The following is a 16818-nucleotide window of genomic DNA, read 5'->3' on the forward strand; positions in this document are numbered from 1 at the left end:
GTTGGAAGGCATCCGTCGGGGTTCTCTTACTGTATATTGCCAGCCTCTCTGCTGTTGAAGCCTATCCAACGTGTCACCTCATGTAATACTGGCTTTAGCCAGCAGATAGCGCCATTGTAAAACAGCAGAAAAAGAGTAAGCCCCCTAGGAAAACCAGGATACAAATTGGATTGGAAAGGATTAATCTTTCTGACTCTGAGATCTAACTTATGGCTCATTACTTAGGTTCATTCACATGCAAGCTCTTATTCATTTCTGGCTGTAGTAATAAATCCTGTCTTGTCTACTAATTAAATGGACTCAGCAGTGTCAACAATACATGAACATTTCCAGCTCTGTCTATTTTCTTGTTCTGAAAAGTTAACAGACTTGCCTTGTCACTTTGATTTCTTAATGTATGGAAAACCTCCAGTCTAGCACATGATGAGACAGACTTAAGGAGAAAAAAAATAATAATGTACCTCCCAGAGAATAAAAAAGCCCCAAACCGGTCTCTTCCACTGGCACGCCCTGAGTTACACAACCCTGATGCCGAAAGAAACCTTCAAAGCAGAACAGTATGAAGATTTCCAGGGATCATGTCGGCAGCCATCTCTCTCTTGAGTTTGGTTTTAATGTCCTTCAGTTTACACACACTATCACGTGTGCAGCTGCGAGACCATGGCTACGAGAATGTGATTATTGCCATTGACCCACAAGTGCCAGAAAATGCTCATATTCTCACAACAATTAAGGTAAGGAGGGGAAGAAGCTAACATTTTACAGTCACTGCACGTACTCTGCCAACCTTTTGTATGCATTGAACACAAATACGACTTCTAAAACTTGTCACTTAGGATTTGCAGAGTTTGGAGTTAAACTTTTGAGCGTTGGTTCACCTATTAATAATCCAGTGTTAGGATTTGGCCCAGGGTGGGAGAAATTACTCAAAAGGTGGGCCAAAGTGAATCTCCTCCTTCATTCATCTTCTGGCATGTCATTGATGCGTGGAGAGATGTATGAGCTGAGTTGTTAGGACATAAGGGCCATAATATGGTGCCAAGTACCAGTTCTGAAATTACTGTTGTCTTCATGTAGCACCATTAGGTTTTAACAGCATGTACTGTAAAGTTTCATTGACTGGAGCTCCTGTAAACATAGCTAGGAGAAACCGTAGATCACAGCTTCTACTAATTGTGGTGGTCCCAGTTCCTAAAAAGCCATTATAATATAAAATTTGATTCAAAGTAGAAATCAGCAAACCAAACCTGTGGAATTCGGGTCAAACTTTGCTAAAAATTTTGGTTAGGTGAGAACTTGATCCTCATTCCTACTCCTAAAATCATCTGTTAAAATAGCTACTTATTTGCATGTTCAATCTGGCTATTTCTCACATTAGATGAGATAAAGCTCAGTAAACCTACTGCAAACTACAATTTTGCTTTGGGTGCCTGAATGGTAATGATTAGAGATGAGCGAGCGTACTCGGAAAAGCACTACTCGCACGAGTAATTTGCTTTATCCGAGTATCGCTGTGCTCGTCCCTGAAGATTCGGGTGCCGGCACGGAGCGGGGAGCTGCAGGGGAGAGCGGGGAGGAACGGAGGTAAGATCTTTCTCTCCCTCTCTCCCGCCCACTCTCCCCTGCTCCCCGCTGCGACTCACCTGTCAGCCGCAGCGGCACCCGAATCTTCAGACCCGAGCACAGCGATACTCGGATAAAGCAAATTACTCGAGTGAGTAGTGCTTTTCCGAGTACGCTCGCTCATCTTTAGTAATGATGCTTTGGTCCTACAATACCGATCAAATGTCCCCCCCCCCCCCCTTCTCCATTACAACTATTAAGTCAGTATTATTTATTTTTAAAGTGCCATTTATTCCAGGGTGCTGTAGGTATGAAATAAAACAATAATAAACATGACTAAATGAATGACGGACGGAGAGAGAGGGCCCTGCTGATGGGGTCTTATAATCTACCATGAAAGGGAAAGAGATAGTAGGTAAGGGTAGATACTGCTCACATTGTAGTAGCAGCAGGGTTAGTGTAGGTGGTAGGCTTTTCTGAAGGAATTAGTTTTCAGGTCAGTTTTGAAGGTATGGGATAGTTTGATCATTTGGGGTAGTTACAGTACTATAAATGAAGCATTATAGTTGGGGGCCCTATTACAAACTTTCATTTGGGCTCAGTAGGTTAAAGTTAAGTCTGTGGTTGTAAATGCTGACATTGCAATAGCAGTGGTGTAACTGGGGTGAGGGTGGCTGGTTGAGCATGGGCCCCTGGAGATGAGTGGCAAGACTTACCTTCGTACTTTAAAAAAAAAAAAATTTTCATTTTACCTGCAAAACTGGTTGGTATTCGCAGCAATCTTTCACATGAAATACCCCCTTGACTATATTATCAATATAATACATTGGACCATATGAAATACTCCAGGAAAGATGTATAAACTATTATTTTTAGTATATGGTCTGAGGGATTGGTATCAAAAAGTGGAAGCCATATACCACCCCTTTAGGCCATACATCACTCATACATAAGACAGTACAGGATTTTTCCCCTATGTCCTATGAGCACCATAAACTATGTTTATGGGCTTATAGGCTGCAATATCTGTGGGGGTTCTTTTTATATTTACCCAGCTCCCTGTTCCCTCGCTGTCAGCCGGGGAGTTGGCGCTCGGAGAAATAAGCGGACTCTTCTCTGCACACTGTTAGTGGCCATGCTGGCACTGATTATTTGGCCAACAGTTGCCCTGTGTATAGGTACCTGAATTTGCATCGAGGTCCCCACTATGAATGAAATCTCAACAAACAGCTGATGAACAATTACCGCTGTGTAAAAGCAAACAAACAACTGTCGTTCATTCTGTATAGTCTAACAACTTCTCTGAGCGACTATCCGAACGATAGTTGCTCAACATAAGGCCTCCTGTCCATGGCGACATTCCGCCCGCGGGTAACGCATGCAACACTTTCCATAGGATAACTATGGAAAGCGCAGCCCAATGTACACAAGCGGCAATCCGCCGCGATTTTCTGCTTCCGTATTAAAAAGCGTGGCATGCTGCGATTTTCATTGATGAACCTATGATAATGATAGGTCCATCGTGGAAAATTGTGGTTGCTTTAGTGTTCTCCTGCGGCAGAAGTCCGTGGGAAGGTGGACGAAAGGTACCTTTTAATTGGCAATAAACAAAACAAACTTGTTAGTCATTTTCAAACAATTATTTTTTTCTAAAACAAAATTCTGATTTGCTGTTATAGAAGGTTTGTGACTCACGATGTGTTATGAGACAGTCATGTAGAATATTGTAATGCATGTGGGTATTAGTTGTTGAATGCCTAAAATCTAAAAGTATACTAAGAGGTACATTGTTTAAACTCAAATGATATATTCTTCTAATTTTAGGCTTAAGATTCGCTGCTGACTAAATGTGTAATATACCGCCAGAAACATATATTCACATGCAGCAGATATGTGACTGTCTCACTCCTCTAAATGCATGTGCTTGCAGCAAAAAAAAAAAAAAAAAAGAACTCCATTTACATCCCAGGCGGATTAAGGCTACCAAGGGCCTGGGGCTGGTATGCAAAAAGTTATCGCCCCTCACACCCCTCAACAAGTCTAAGGCTGCTTTGAGATGAGCGTATTATAGCTCAATATTTCATCAGTATTTGGCAGAGCTAGTATAAACCTATGCATCTACTCACATGGTCGCATTTTTCACTTCCGCTTCTTAAAAATCCAGCATAACTTTTTTTTTTTCTTTGTACCCCCATGTTGCTTTTATTTTCTACTGGATCGGTATTTCTCCAGTAGAAGATAAAATATATGGAGGCCAATGGTGCTGAAATACTGATGACATACAGTTGTGTTATCTTTAACACATGCTTAATATGAATCCGTGTTACAATACGCTCGTCTAAAACAAGCCTAAAGTTCTAAAATAATTTGATGCTTTATATATAGAGACGATACCAGAACCAAGATTACTACAGATACGGTCCTACAAATGAGCTTCTGTTTCTCTCGATAAGAATAAGGCTGGGGCTACTTAACAAATTTTAATCACCACATTGGTCGAGCAACCAAGGATAGCAGTATAGCCTTGTTACCTCCCACTTTCATTGAGGTCAACAGTGTAATGGTGCGACTAGCAAGTTATCTTGATACACAGGTTACAAAAAAAAAAAGGCGTACCTCAATGGATTTTTTTGCGACCTGTAGGTCGAGACAACTTGCGAGATGTGCAGTGAAGCCATCATTTCAGTGACAGTGTGAGGTCACAGATCTATACAGCGATTTTTGGTTGCGGAACATGACAAATGAAAGTGACTAAGTAGCCCTAGTCTAATACATTCACTAAAAAGGAAAAACTAAAAAAATTCCATCAAAAACATCGAACAGATAACATACAGGTGTCTTTTTTTGTACTATATGTATATAATAAAAATCACTGTGCAAACCTCATCATAAATATACATTTAGTAAATGTGCTCCAAACATCTCAATACATTATATACATTTACACTTTTATTTTCATGCACACCCACACACAGCAATACCCCTTAGGCCTTGTTCACATCATGTTTTTGTCTCAGTCCAGGGGTCCCGTCTGTATAAAACCCCCAAGGCGGTATTCCTGGACAGAAATTAAGGCCCTTTTGGATGCAACCATCATTGCTCAAAATTCGTCCAAAATGAGCGATACTTGTTACATGTAAACGCGGGCATTGTGCAGTTATCGTTTGAACAATGGATTTTACTTCACATAAAATTCATCGTTCGGCCGCTAAAAGACTGAGTAAATACATTCCATTTGTATGTATTTCGCTCATCTTCCAAAGGAACTGCAGGATATTCTCCCCATTTACACTAGCTGCAAGGAGAACAATGGAATGTGCTGGCAGCTGTTTAAACAGCTTGGCATGTGTATAAACACACACTGGGCTCTGCAAACAATTTGTGCATGTTCTTTTACATGCAAATGAAGATGATAAAGTCTTAATATCCAATAATGGCGAATATCACTTAATGCAAATAGATCGCTAAATTTTTAAATCTTTAATTTGTTCGAAATATTATCATTGCATGTAAAAGGGCCTCCAGGCATTCTATCACAGAATAAAAAGCACAATCCACCACGCTTTTCTTTGCGGTACATAATGTCACAAATGAATGGAAACCTGCTGAAACAAAAGTTCGTTGTTCTCCGCTTCAGCTGTTTTCTATAATCGCTGAGATAGATTCCGTCCGGGGTGCCATTTTGGGGATTTTAAACAGACACCCTGATGGGACCCCTGGGCTGAGACAAAAAAAATGTGATGTGAACAGAACAGAACATGCACACAAAGTGGCACAGCTGCACTTCGTAGGCTGAAATGCAAAGCAGAAACCAGCTCCTCTGCAGATGCTCCCATGCAAGGACTGGCTGGAAACCATACTTGATGCACAGGAAAATGGAGAAAGTCAAGCATTGGGTTAAAAGCTTTCAGTCTTTATTGAACTATCCAGACAGACATGGAGGAACAAAGAACATGTGCCGTCTTACATGCTTCAGGAAAGAATGTTCCCCTTAATTATAGACATCAAGGCATGAGTAACACATATCTCAATAGACAGCCAATGGGGTGCTTGAAACAAGAACACATGACACCAGAGGTAATATACAATTACAAGGAAACAGAATAAAAATAACTAGCTAATAGTGCAATAATAAGTCCAGTCGGCGGTTCATTCTATGCAGTTCATAGGTTTGCAAAATATGCATCCAAACTGCCTCTCTATCAAGAAGTTTGCGATGATGATCTCCACCCCATAATGGGCGGTTAACCCTTTCAATACTTAAGACTTGTCGAGAGGAAAAATTTCCTCTTTGGACCACAAAGAAATGGGATGAAAAAGCCGATACATTTTTCCTTCCAGCATGTTCAATATCAGATATTTATATATATAAAGATGAAAGCCCTCCCTGACTCACTGACTGACTCACTCACTCACTGACTGACTCGCCAAAAGTTCTCCAACTTCCCGATGTCGTAGAAACATGAATTTTGGCACGAGCATAGATTATCTCCAAAATAGAAAAAGTAATTGGGTCCCAACTCGATTATTCAATTCTAGCGCAAAAGAATTGGCGTCGAAATTTTACGTACAAAATCTAAATCTCTCACTTCCCAATGTCATAGAAACTCGAAATTTGGCACGAGCATTGATTATGTCATAAATAGGAAAAGCTAATGGGTCCCAACTCGATTATTCAATTCTGTGCGCAAAAGAATTAGCGTCCAAATTTTACCTACGGAATGTAATTTTCTCACTTTCCCGTGTCATAGAAACGTGAAATTTGGCACGAGCATTGATTATGTCATAAATAGGAAAAGCTAATGGGTCCCAACTCGATTATTCAATTCTATGCACAAAGGAATTAGCATCCAAATTTTACGTACGGAATGTAATTTTCTCACATAGAAACTTAAAATTTGGCACGGGCATTGAATATGTCATAAATAGGAAAAGCTAATGGGTCCCAACTCGATTATTCAATCCTATGCGCAAAAGAATTAGCGTCCAAATTTTACGTACAGAATGTATTTTTCTCACTTTCCAGTGTCATAGAAACGTGAAATTTGGCACGAGTATTGATTATGTCATAAATAGGAAAAGTTAATGGGTCCCAACTCGATTATTCAATCCTATGCGCAAAAGAATTAGCGTCCAAATTTTACGTACGGAATGTAATTTTCTCACTTTCCGGTGTCATAGAAACGTGAAATTTGGCACGAGCATTGATTATGTCATAAATAGGAAAAGCTAATGCGTCCCAACTCGATTATTCAATTCAAAAGAATTAGCGTCCAAATTTTACGTACGGAATGTAATTTTTTCACTTTCCGGTGTCATAGAAACGTGAAATTTGGCACGAGCATTGAATATGTCATAAATAGGAAAAGCTAATGGGTCCCACCTCGATTGTTCAATTCTAAGCGCAAAAGAATTAGCGTCCACATTTTACGTATGGAATCTAATTCTTTCACTTCCTGATGTCATTTTATATAAAGGAAACGTCGCATGGTTACCTCCCGTGGTGTTTCCTGGGTAACGCAGAGAACTATGCAAAATGGTGAACATATGTTTTTCCGGTATCTCTAAAGTAACCATGACTTCATAAGATTTCCGTGTGACCACCAGATAAACACCAGTACCAAATTAACTCGGGTATATCAGCTAGTCTATATATATATAAAGATGAAAGCCCTCACTGACTCACTGACTGACTGACTCGCCAAATGTTCTCCAACTTCCCGATGTCGTAGACACATGAATTTTGGCGCGAGCATAGCTTATCTCCAAAATAGGAAAAGTAATTGGGTCCCAACTCGATTATTCAATTCTAGCGCAAAAGAATTGGCGTCGAAATTTTACGTACATAATCTAAATCTCTCACTTCCCAATATCATACAAACTTAAAATTTGGCACGGGCATTGAATATCTCATAAATAGGAAAAGTTAATGGGTCGCAACTTGATTATTCAATTCTATGCGCAAAAGAATTAGCATCCAAATTTTACGTACGGAATCTAATTCACTTCCCGGTGTTGTAGAAACTCGAAATTTGGCAGGAGCATTGATTAAGTCATAAATAGGAAAAGCTAATGGGTCCCAACTCGATTATTCAATTCTATGAGCAAAAGAATTAGCGTCCAAATTTTGCCTGCAGAATGTAATTTTCTCACTTTCCGGTGTCATAGAAACATGAAATTTGGCACGAGCATTGATTATGTCATAAATAGGTAAAGCTAATGGGTCCCAACTCGATTATTCAATTCTATGTGCAAAGAATTAGCGTCCAAATTTTTACATATGGTATGTAATTTTCTCACTTTTTTGGATATTATAAAAACGTGTAATTTGGCACGAGCATTGATTATGTCATAAATAGGAAAAGCTAATGGGTCCCAACTAGATTATTCAATTCTATGCACAAAAGAATTAGCGTCCAAATTTTACGTACGGAATGTGTTTTTCTCACTTTCTGGTGTCATAGAAACGTAAAATTTGGCAAGAGCATTGATTATGTCATAAATAGGAAAAGCTAATGGATCCCAACTCGATTATTCAATTCTATGCGCAAAAGAATTAGCGTCCAAATTTTTTGTACAGAAAGTAATTTTCTCACTTTCCGGTGTCATAGAAACGTGAAATTTGGCACGAGCATTGATTATGTCATAAATAGGAAAAGCTAATAGGTCCAAACTTCATTATTCAATTCTATGCGCAAAAGAATTAGCGTCCAAATTTTACGTACGGAATGTAATTTTCTCACTTTCCGGTGTCATAGAAATGTGAAATTTGGCGGGAGGATTGATTATGTCAAAAATAGGAAAATCTAGTGGATCCCAACTCGATTATTCAATTCTAAGCGCAAAGGAATTAGCGCCAAATTTTACGTACGGAATGTAATTTTCTCACTTTCCGGTGTCATAGAAACGTGAAATTTGGCAGGAGCATTGATTATGTCATAAATAGGAACATTTAATGGGTCCCAACTCGATTATTTAATTCTAGCGCAAAAGAACTAGCGTCCAAATTTTACGCACATAATCTAAATCTCTTACTTCCCAATGTCATAGAAACATGAAATTTGCCATAAGCATTGAATATGTCATAAATAGGAAAAATGAATGGGTCCCAACTCGATTATTCAATTCTAGCGCAAAAGAACTAGTGTCCAAATTTTACGTACAGAATCTAATTCTCTCACTTCTTGGTGTCATAGAAACATGAAATTTGGAACTGGCATTGATTATGTCATAAATAGGAAAAGTTAATGGGTCCCGCCTCGATTGTTCAATTCTAAGCGCAAAAGAATTAGCATCCAAATTTTACGTATGGAATCTAATTCTCTCACTTCCTGATGTCATTTTATATAAAGGAAACGTCGCATAGTTACCTCCCCGTGGTGTTTCCTGGGTAACGCAGAGAACTATGCAAATGGTGAACATATGTTTTTCCGGTATCTCTAAAGTAACCACGACTTCATAAGATTTTCCGTGTGAACACCAGATAAACACCAGTACCAAATTAGCTCGGGCAAAGCCGGGTATATCAGCTAGTACACTATATGGACAAAAGTATTTGGACACTGCAGAAAATCAGCAAATAGGCAAATACTGAGTTTACCGAACGGTATGCTGAGAAGGGCATGGGTAAAATAAAAAGCTGTTCATTTTGTAATAACTATTTGTTCATCCGATGAAGCGCTTGTGGGATGAACTGGAGCGATGGGTACGACATTGCCACCCACGCCCATCTTCACAACGATCTCTTCTCACAGCCTTGCATTAGGAATGGCGAGCTATTCCTGCCCAACTTACAGTGAACTTGTGGGAAGTATGCCTCAACGTTTTGCCATGGTAATACAGCAAAAGGAGGGCTGATATGTTACTAAATAGAATAAAAAAAGCACTTTTTTCTGAAGAAAACAGCAGTGTCCAAATACTTCTGTCCATATAGTGTACATCTTCTTATCCGAGTTTTTAACCTGCAGACAGTATATCCAACATACTGCACTAGGCAGGGCAGACATATGATGAGATAAACCACAGAAGCAGGATTACAGTTTATATATTGAGCCATGCTGAAAGTTCTTTTCGTGACACACAGTTTTTTGTAGTGTGAACAACGGAGCAACAAATACATCTGTTATGTCCACATTTCACACAGCCTGAATAGCGAAGCCAGAACAGCGATTCAATTCATCATACTTGGTGATAATAAATGTCACAAGGTGCGACTTTTCTAAGAACAAATTTACAGACTGAATCAAGAATTCTGTCAAAATCTCTGTCAGCACGCAATAAAGGCAAATATTTCTGAACAATCTGACAGATGGAGGGATATTCTACACTATATAGGGGTGAAAAAATCAACATGCCCCTCCCATTACGACATGGGCATGGTTTAACTCAACAAGTCACAACAAATTTTTTTCAGAAGAATTTTTTTGGGCCCCAGACAACATCCATGTTGGGTAATTGCGATGCTGCAATCTCTCCACAGCTTTTTGTTCCTCCATTTGGTAGGCCAAACCATAGGAACAATTTCGCTTAGCACGCAGCAATTCTCCACTGGGACACTTTTAAACACACAAATAGGATGGCACAATGAAGCATATAATGTGGTGATCCCAGCAGTGGGCTTGCAGTAAGTGGATGTCGTGACCAAAGACCGCATCGCATTGCCTGACAGCTTCAAATCCAGAAATTAAATGTGAATTGGATCATACGAAAATGGGAATTGAAGATTACAGTACTGCGGTATGAGACATGCTGGAGTGGCCCCCAACAACAGAGCGGCCAGTAATCTACAGTAAGAGTACCCTGTCGGACATCTTCCGACATCAGAGCTGTATAGCCTTCAATCAGAATGTCTTTAGACGTCTGACAGTGGATTGGAAAGGGTTAAATGGGTCATTATTGAGATAACTGACATGGGTTGGTATGGCCGCCGGACCATATGAACAGCAGGTCATCAATGTAATGGACATAATAGATCAGATCTTGCTGAAATGGGCAATCCTCATTGAATAGTTAGTGTCGCTCCCACCACGCCAAAGAAATAATGGCAATCGAAGGAGAGAATTTGGTACCCATACTGCAAGTAGAACCTGGAGTCAAATGAGAAAATAGTATATTTGAGCAAATATACCCAGGTAATATCTGAGCTCAGGGGAGTATGAGCTATGTATTTCCAAGAACCACTGCAATGCCAAATCAAATAAATGATGGGGAATAACCGTGTACAGCTGTAATCCACATGAACCCACCCTGCCACGACACGTCAGCTGGTATGAACCGCCGACTTCACTTTTTATTGCGCTATTAGTTAGTTTTATTCTGTTTTCTTGTAATTGTATCTTGCCTCTGGTGTCATGTTTTCTTGTTTCAAGCACCCTATTGGCTGTCTATTGTGATATATGTATTACTCACATGTACTTTGATGTCTCAACATGCTTGCCTGAAACATGTAAGATGGCACATGTCCTTTGTTCCTCCATGTCTGTCTGGATCGTTTAATAAAGACTGAAAGCTTTTAATCCAACGCTGCCCATCTTAGGCCGGGTTCACAATGCATTGCAGCTTTTCTGTACCGGGATTCTACCGAAATCATTGGAAATAGCGTTTAGACCGAAGCAGTATGCTGGCATTTCATTAGTCAAATGGAGACCACAATGGTCTCTTAGTAATTTGGTTTCCTCCAGGATTCAGTCTGAAAGCAGTTTTCAATGAGCAGATAGAACCACGGGACGGAATAGCTAGGTGCACATTGCAATACAGTGTGAACTCAGCCGTACCAACTCATAGGCATTCTTTTACACATAGACCAGCTTTTACAAACATACATACAATCCACATAGGTACACAGGCATACTTACTAACATATACATACATACATATAGACATACATACCATGGAGATATATATAGCCTTTGGAGAAAGGCAGGATCACGGCAGCGGCACAGGAGGATTGCAGGCAGGATCTTGGCAGCGGCACAGGAGAATTGCAGGCAGGGTCTTGCTGCTTCCTTGTCATCCGCAAAGTATGATCACGGAGGAGATTGAGAGCACGGATCATGCTGCCTCTGTCAGCAAAGCACTGTGTTCACACTGTCAAAGAGGAGGGGTCTGTGGGATTGAAAGGCAGGACTCCTCTCTGACGTAACCTGCTGTGCGGACGGAGCCTAGAGCTGATTGTGAAAGCTACTCTGTAGGTGGGATGGCGGCCACCACGAGAGTAGTTTAGGCGCTTAGGTCTCTGTCACACAAGCGTATGGTGATTGTGTATTATGTGCACTGTTTTTGCACACATAATGCACAGTACCAATCTTGCTTAGACTATAACTGTGCCTTTCACACACAGCGCAAGAAATACGCATTGTCAGCACGCAGCGAGTATGTATGTCATAGCTAGCACAGCAATTTACACAGGTGTCAGAGAGGCCTTACTGTATACTATTCAGGAACAGTTCTTTTCACAAGAGGGTATTGTAACACATCCGTATTATGGCATGTTACAGATGACATTACAACCGTTTGGCATCAGTATCTCATTACCAATGAATGTAAATACGGAGGCAAATACAGATCCAATAATGATGAAACACTGATGACATGCTGATGCATCCATCCTTTAATCACTTTCCATAGGCTAGGATGGGCGTATTTTTTTTAACCTATATCTGATAAAAGTAGTGCATGCTGCATTTTTATAAAGTGGCCATGAATAATAATCCCAAGTAAATAGATACATAGATTTACATTAGATTGGATTCAAATGTATCAGATCACATGGACTTATTCATGTGACGTAAAAGCACCTGACCGGTCAATATAGCGCCGGGCCCATAAGTTAGTCCTGGAAATATCTTTTGGGCTGGAATACGTCAGCTGCTACATGGGCTGCAATGGGAGCCAAGACAGCGGCCGGAGAAGGGAGGTGGGAGGGAGTTTAGCAGCGTGACTGCTAAACTGCCTCCCTCTTCTCTCCTCCCCACCAGCTGATTGCAATGGGAGGGGGAGGGATGGGGGTGGAGGGGAGGAGAGAGGAGGTGAGCTGGCGATGGGGATGGAAGGGGCAATGGCATGGCGGCCTCAGCATATATGTGCCGGTGCCCATACTGTCTGAACGGGCGCACAAACGTTAGATTTGTGCGCCCGTTCATGAGTTTTTACACCTCAAATCATAGCATATCATGGCCAACCGTGAAAACGATATATGCTCGTGTGAAAGAGCCCTAAAGCTGAGGCTACATGGAGAGTTTTTATAGTGCAACTTTCCAATTTTAACTATTGGGTGAGCGTGCACTCAGTTATATGCATCTCACAGTATTCATGTGGATTGCAACTATATTTTGCTAAAATTGGAAATTTATGCTACAAAGTCTCTATGCGAGCTAAAGACTAAATCTCTAAGAATTTCCCACCTGTGCCAATTGCAACTTGTCACAATATCATCATTTAACTCTAAAGCTTTATGAAGGGAAACGAGGGAATTTGGAGCTCTCTAACAGAAAAATGAGGTTTTGACCATTAGATATATTATGAAGTCAATTACGCACCTAATTCTGTACCTAAAACAAATTGCTGTTCATAGTAGTTGTCCCCAATTCTACACGATTTGCTTCTGTTTTCAGGATATGGTTTCTGAAGCATCATTTTACCTGTTCAATGCCACTAAGAGAAGATTCTTTTACAGAGAGGTAAAGATTCTAATACCAAATACATGGAAATCATTCAATTTTCAGAGACCTCGATATGAAGTACATCAAAAGGTATTTTGCTGCCTGTTTATTTCTTTCTCTTTTCTTGTATTTTGTCACTTCCAGACTGCCTATAGACTATAACATCTAGGTTGCCCATGCCTGCTAAGAAAGGGGGCGTAAAAATTCTGATCAAGAATTGATTGCCACTGCAGCTCAAGTCTGTATATGGGCACGCCATCCCTTACAGTGTTTCCTTGTTGCAGCCATGTCACATACTAGCATATTCACATACTGACCCGTTTTACAAGAGCCAGAGTTTCTCTTAAAAATAGTAGGCGATCAGTCAAAATAATAAAAGAACTCGACTGAACGCCACAGTACTAACACCGCATCTCCTAGTCTTCCTGCCAGGTCAGTTTACAAGCTACAGTCAGTTTATATACGGAACGTCACAGGCAGCTACACCCAATCACAGTGCACACTGGAGGCCTATGATTGGCTGCAGCCAGCAGGCTGCTGTCCATAAACAACTGCCAACCTTGTTTCTCTGATACACAATAGGACAAAGAGTGAGCCCTCCTAAAAATAAGAGTGTGTTGGTATAATCTGCAGTGATCTAGAGTAGTTATAGGGTACAACCCTGGCGGTTAAGTAAAGTATAAGTGTCACTGTCATCTTTTTTTATTTAACCCATTAAGGACCAGGCATGGTAAATTTACGGCGCCTGGTCCTGGCTTAAAGCACCGCCAATAGTAAAATTACGGCTGCGCTTTAAGCCTCCTGCTTCTGCAATCAATCAGAGCAGGAATGGGTTGTCAGCTGTTAGTGACAGCTGATAACCCGGAGAAGAAGGCAGGAAGAGTTTTTAACCCTTTCTGCCTTCTGCTTCCCCGAGTACACAGTGTTCAATGAGCACTGTGTACTGAAAGTGAAAGTACAATGTAACTTTCACTCCGGGAGCTCGGGGGGTCATGTGACCGCCGAGGTTGCCTGCTACAGAAGAGCTGGAGGGTCATACTAGACCCTGGCCTGCTCTGCCAGTGACTAATGTCACTGCAGGGTCTGTTTTCCCTGTAACTGGGGCTCCTATGGATGCTTCAGCTACAGTGGGAAAGTGTCAAATAAAAAAAAAAAAATGTCCCCCAGAGGTCTTAGATGACATCATGGGTGACAGAGATAGTAAAAAACATAATTCCATACATCAGTAAAACAAAATGACAGAATAAAACAACAATACATACATAAGAAAGAGAATAACACAAAGCCGACGCCAACAAAAAACGTCGCCGTATGCGCCCTGTAAACCAAAACCATACATACTATATATCAAAACGTCCGAAACAAATAGAAGAACCCATTTGCATACTTTATTTTAGCATAAATATACTAAATAAAAAAAAATAACTATAAATGTTTAAAAAGATCCTTTTTTTAGCATTTTACCCCCATGAAAACTAAAAAACGGGAAAAAAAATCAGTGCAAAAGATATTTACAAAATCGCCCTATATGTCACGGAAAAAACGCAGTAAAAATAATTTTGGTAGCTAAAGGAAACAAAATAGGGCAGTAAAACCGCTACATGGGTAAAATCCCTAAAAAGTGCCTGGTCCTTAAGGTACAAAACAGCCTGGTCCTTAAAGGGGTTATCCCGTGAAAGCAAGTGGGGTTATACACGGAGAGCTGGTCTGCGCATGCGCAGAAGACCTCGGCGGCGCGAGCAAGCCGGAGTGGCCACATTCAACAGAGCAGAAGACCGCACAGCGCGAGCGCGTCTAATGGAAGGAGAAGACAGCGTTAGTCGGCGCCATGGAGACGGGGACGCCAGCACCGGAGGAGGTAAGTGTATAACTTCTGTATGGCTCATATTTAATGCACGATGTATATTACAAAGTGCATTAATATGGCCATACAGAAGTGTATAACCCCACTTGCTTTCACGAGACAACCCCCTTAAGGGGTTAAAAAGAATATGTCAACGGAAAATTACCTATTGTTTAAATCAAGTTTTAATTTTAATGTGAACCTATCACAGAGTTTGCTCTCACTTTTCATCTTGAAATTGAATAGCCACACCCCCAAATAAAACTTTAATTACCTGGGACCTATTAAAAAAAGCCCCATACCATTTTGTGAATCGCAGAGAGTTGGGCAGGAACTTTCAGATTGCAGAATACTGGCATCTGCATCTGACAGTCTCAGAAAGCAAGATCTGACAAGTTATGACAAGATCTCACATTCTGATTACGGCAGCGCTATTTAATGCCATTAGAAAGCAATAATAAATCAATAAGTTAATTAATGCTTTAGGCTATAACCTATTCCCAATTCAATAGAGAATAAGTTTTTTTTCTAGGAGTTACTAATAATTATTTATACAACATTACCTTTAAGGCAAGTGTGATTATCAGCAGCCCCAACTTAAATTATGGAAATGATCCGTACACCTTACATTATAAGGGATGTGGAAGCAGAGGAGGTTACATACATTTTACACCAGAATTTTTATTGGATGATGAACTCCTTCCAGTTTATGGACCAAAAGGTAAAAGAACTTTACTACAAAAATTACCATGTAGTGTTTTATTATGTTGGGATATATTCTGCTGTGAAAGGAACTGCAAGTGTCTTTTGTATAAATGCATACATTGTTCTGGTATATAGCATACATTGTGTTGTATTTTTTATTTTTGCACTTTACACTTATGAAGGTTCAATTTTTCACTTTCTTCAGGGAAGGTATTTCTCCATGAATGGGCTCATTTTCAGTGGGGTGTATTTGATGAATATAATTATGAGAAGCCCTTCTTTGTTTCAGTTGACGATAAAATTAAAGCAACACGGTAAGTTGTTGAGGTTTTTTTTTTTTATTATGCGGATAAAGTACATTTTGAATGATTTTGCTCATCATAAGTAATTATTAAGATAACAAGTGTTAAGTAATTAAAATTGGGCTAGACATATGACACCCAACATAAGGGTGCATTCCCACGAACGTATATCAGCTCGGTTTTCACGCCGAGCCGATATACGTTGTCCTCGTGTGCAGGGGGGGGGGAGGATGGAAGAGCCAGGAGCAGGAACTGAGCTCCTGCCTCCTCTCCGCCCCTCTGCACTATTTGCAATGGGAAGAGGGGGGTGGGGGCGGGGCTAAGTTTCGAGAATTAGCCCCGCCCTGCCTCTCCCCATTGCAAATAGTGCAGAGGGCGGAGAGGAGGCAGAGAGGGGGCGGGAGCTCAGTTCCTGCTCCTGGCTCTTCCATCCTCCCTCCCCTGCACACGAGGACAACGTATATCGGCTCGGCGTGAAAACCGAGCCGATATATGTTCGTGGGAATGCACCCTTAGGCTGTATGTGAAAATATATTACAGTATAATTAAATACACTTAAAGTGTAACTCCCCCCCAGTGCTTTTATATTACTCTTCTGTCTCTTCTCATCTGTCCCTGGCACTGTGTAAGAAGAAGCTGTTCTGTGCTGACAGCTTCTCCTCTTCATAGCATGCCGTTTCCCAATGTTTGCCACCCATGTATTGTTGCCTTTTCAGTTGTGTGCCCTATACCTACCGGTATATGA

General features: G+C 40.6%; 1 protein-coding gene across 1 annotated transcript in view; it reads left to right on the plus strand.

Annotated features, from left to right (window-relative positions):
* The first annotated feature begins 552 nt into the window (after positions 1 to 552).
* The window catches only part of LOC136621662 (calcium-activated chloride channel regulator 1-like), a 32692-nt gene continuing 16426 nt past the window's right edge, over positions 553 to 16818 (plus strand). Inside the window, exons 1-4 of the mRNA XM_066597312.1 lie at positions 553 to 734; positions 13176 to 13313; positions 15637 to 15787; positions 15977 to 16085. Coding sequence (XP_066453409.1) covers positions 579 to 734; positions 13176 to 13313; positions 15637 to 15787; positions 15977 to 16085 — 554 coding nt within the window. The 5' untranslated portion in view covers positions 553 to 578. The remainder of the gene's footprint in view (positions 735 to 13175; positions 13314 to 15636; positions 15788 to 15976; positions 16086 to 16818) is intronic.

Source organism: Eleutherodactylus coqui, chromosome 3 (assembly GCF_035609145.1).
Source record: "Eleutherodactylus coqui strain aEleCoq1 chromosome 3, aEleCoq1.hap1, whole genome shotgun sequence".
Taxonomy (NCBI): Eukaryota; Metazoa; Chordata; class Amphibia; order Anura; family Eleutherodactylidae; genus Eleutherodactylus; species Eleutherodactylus coqui.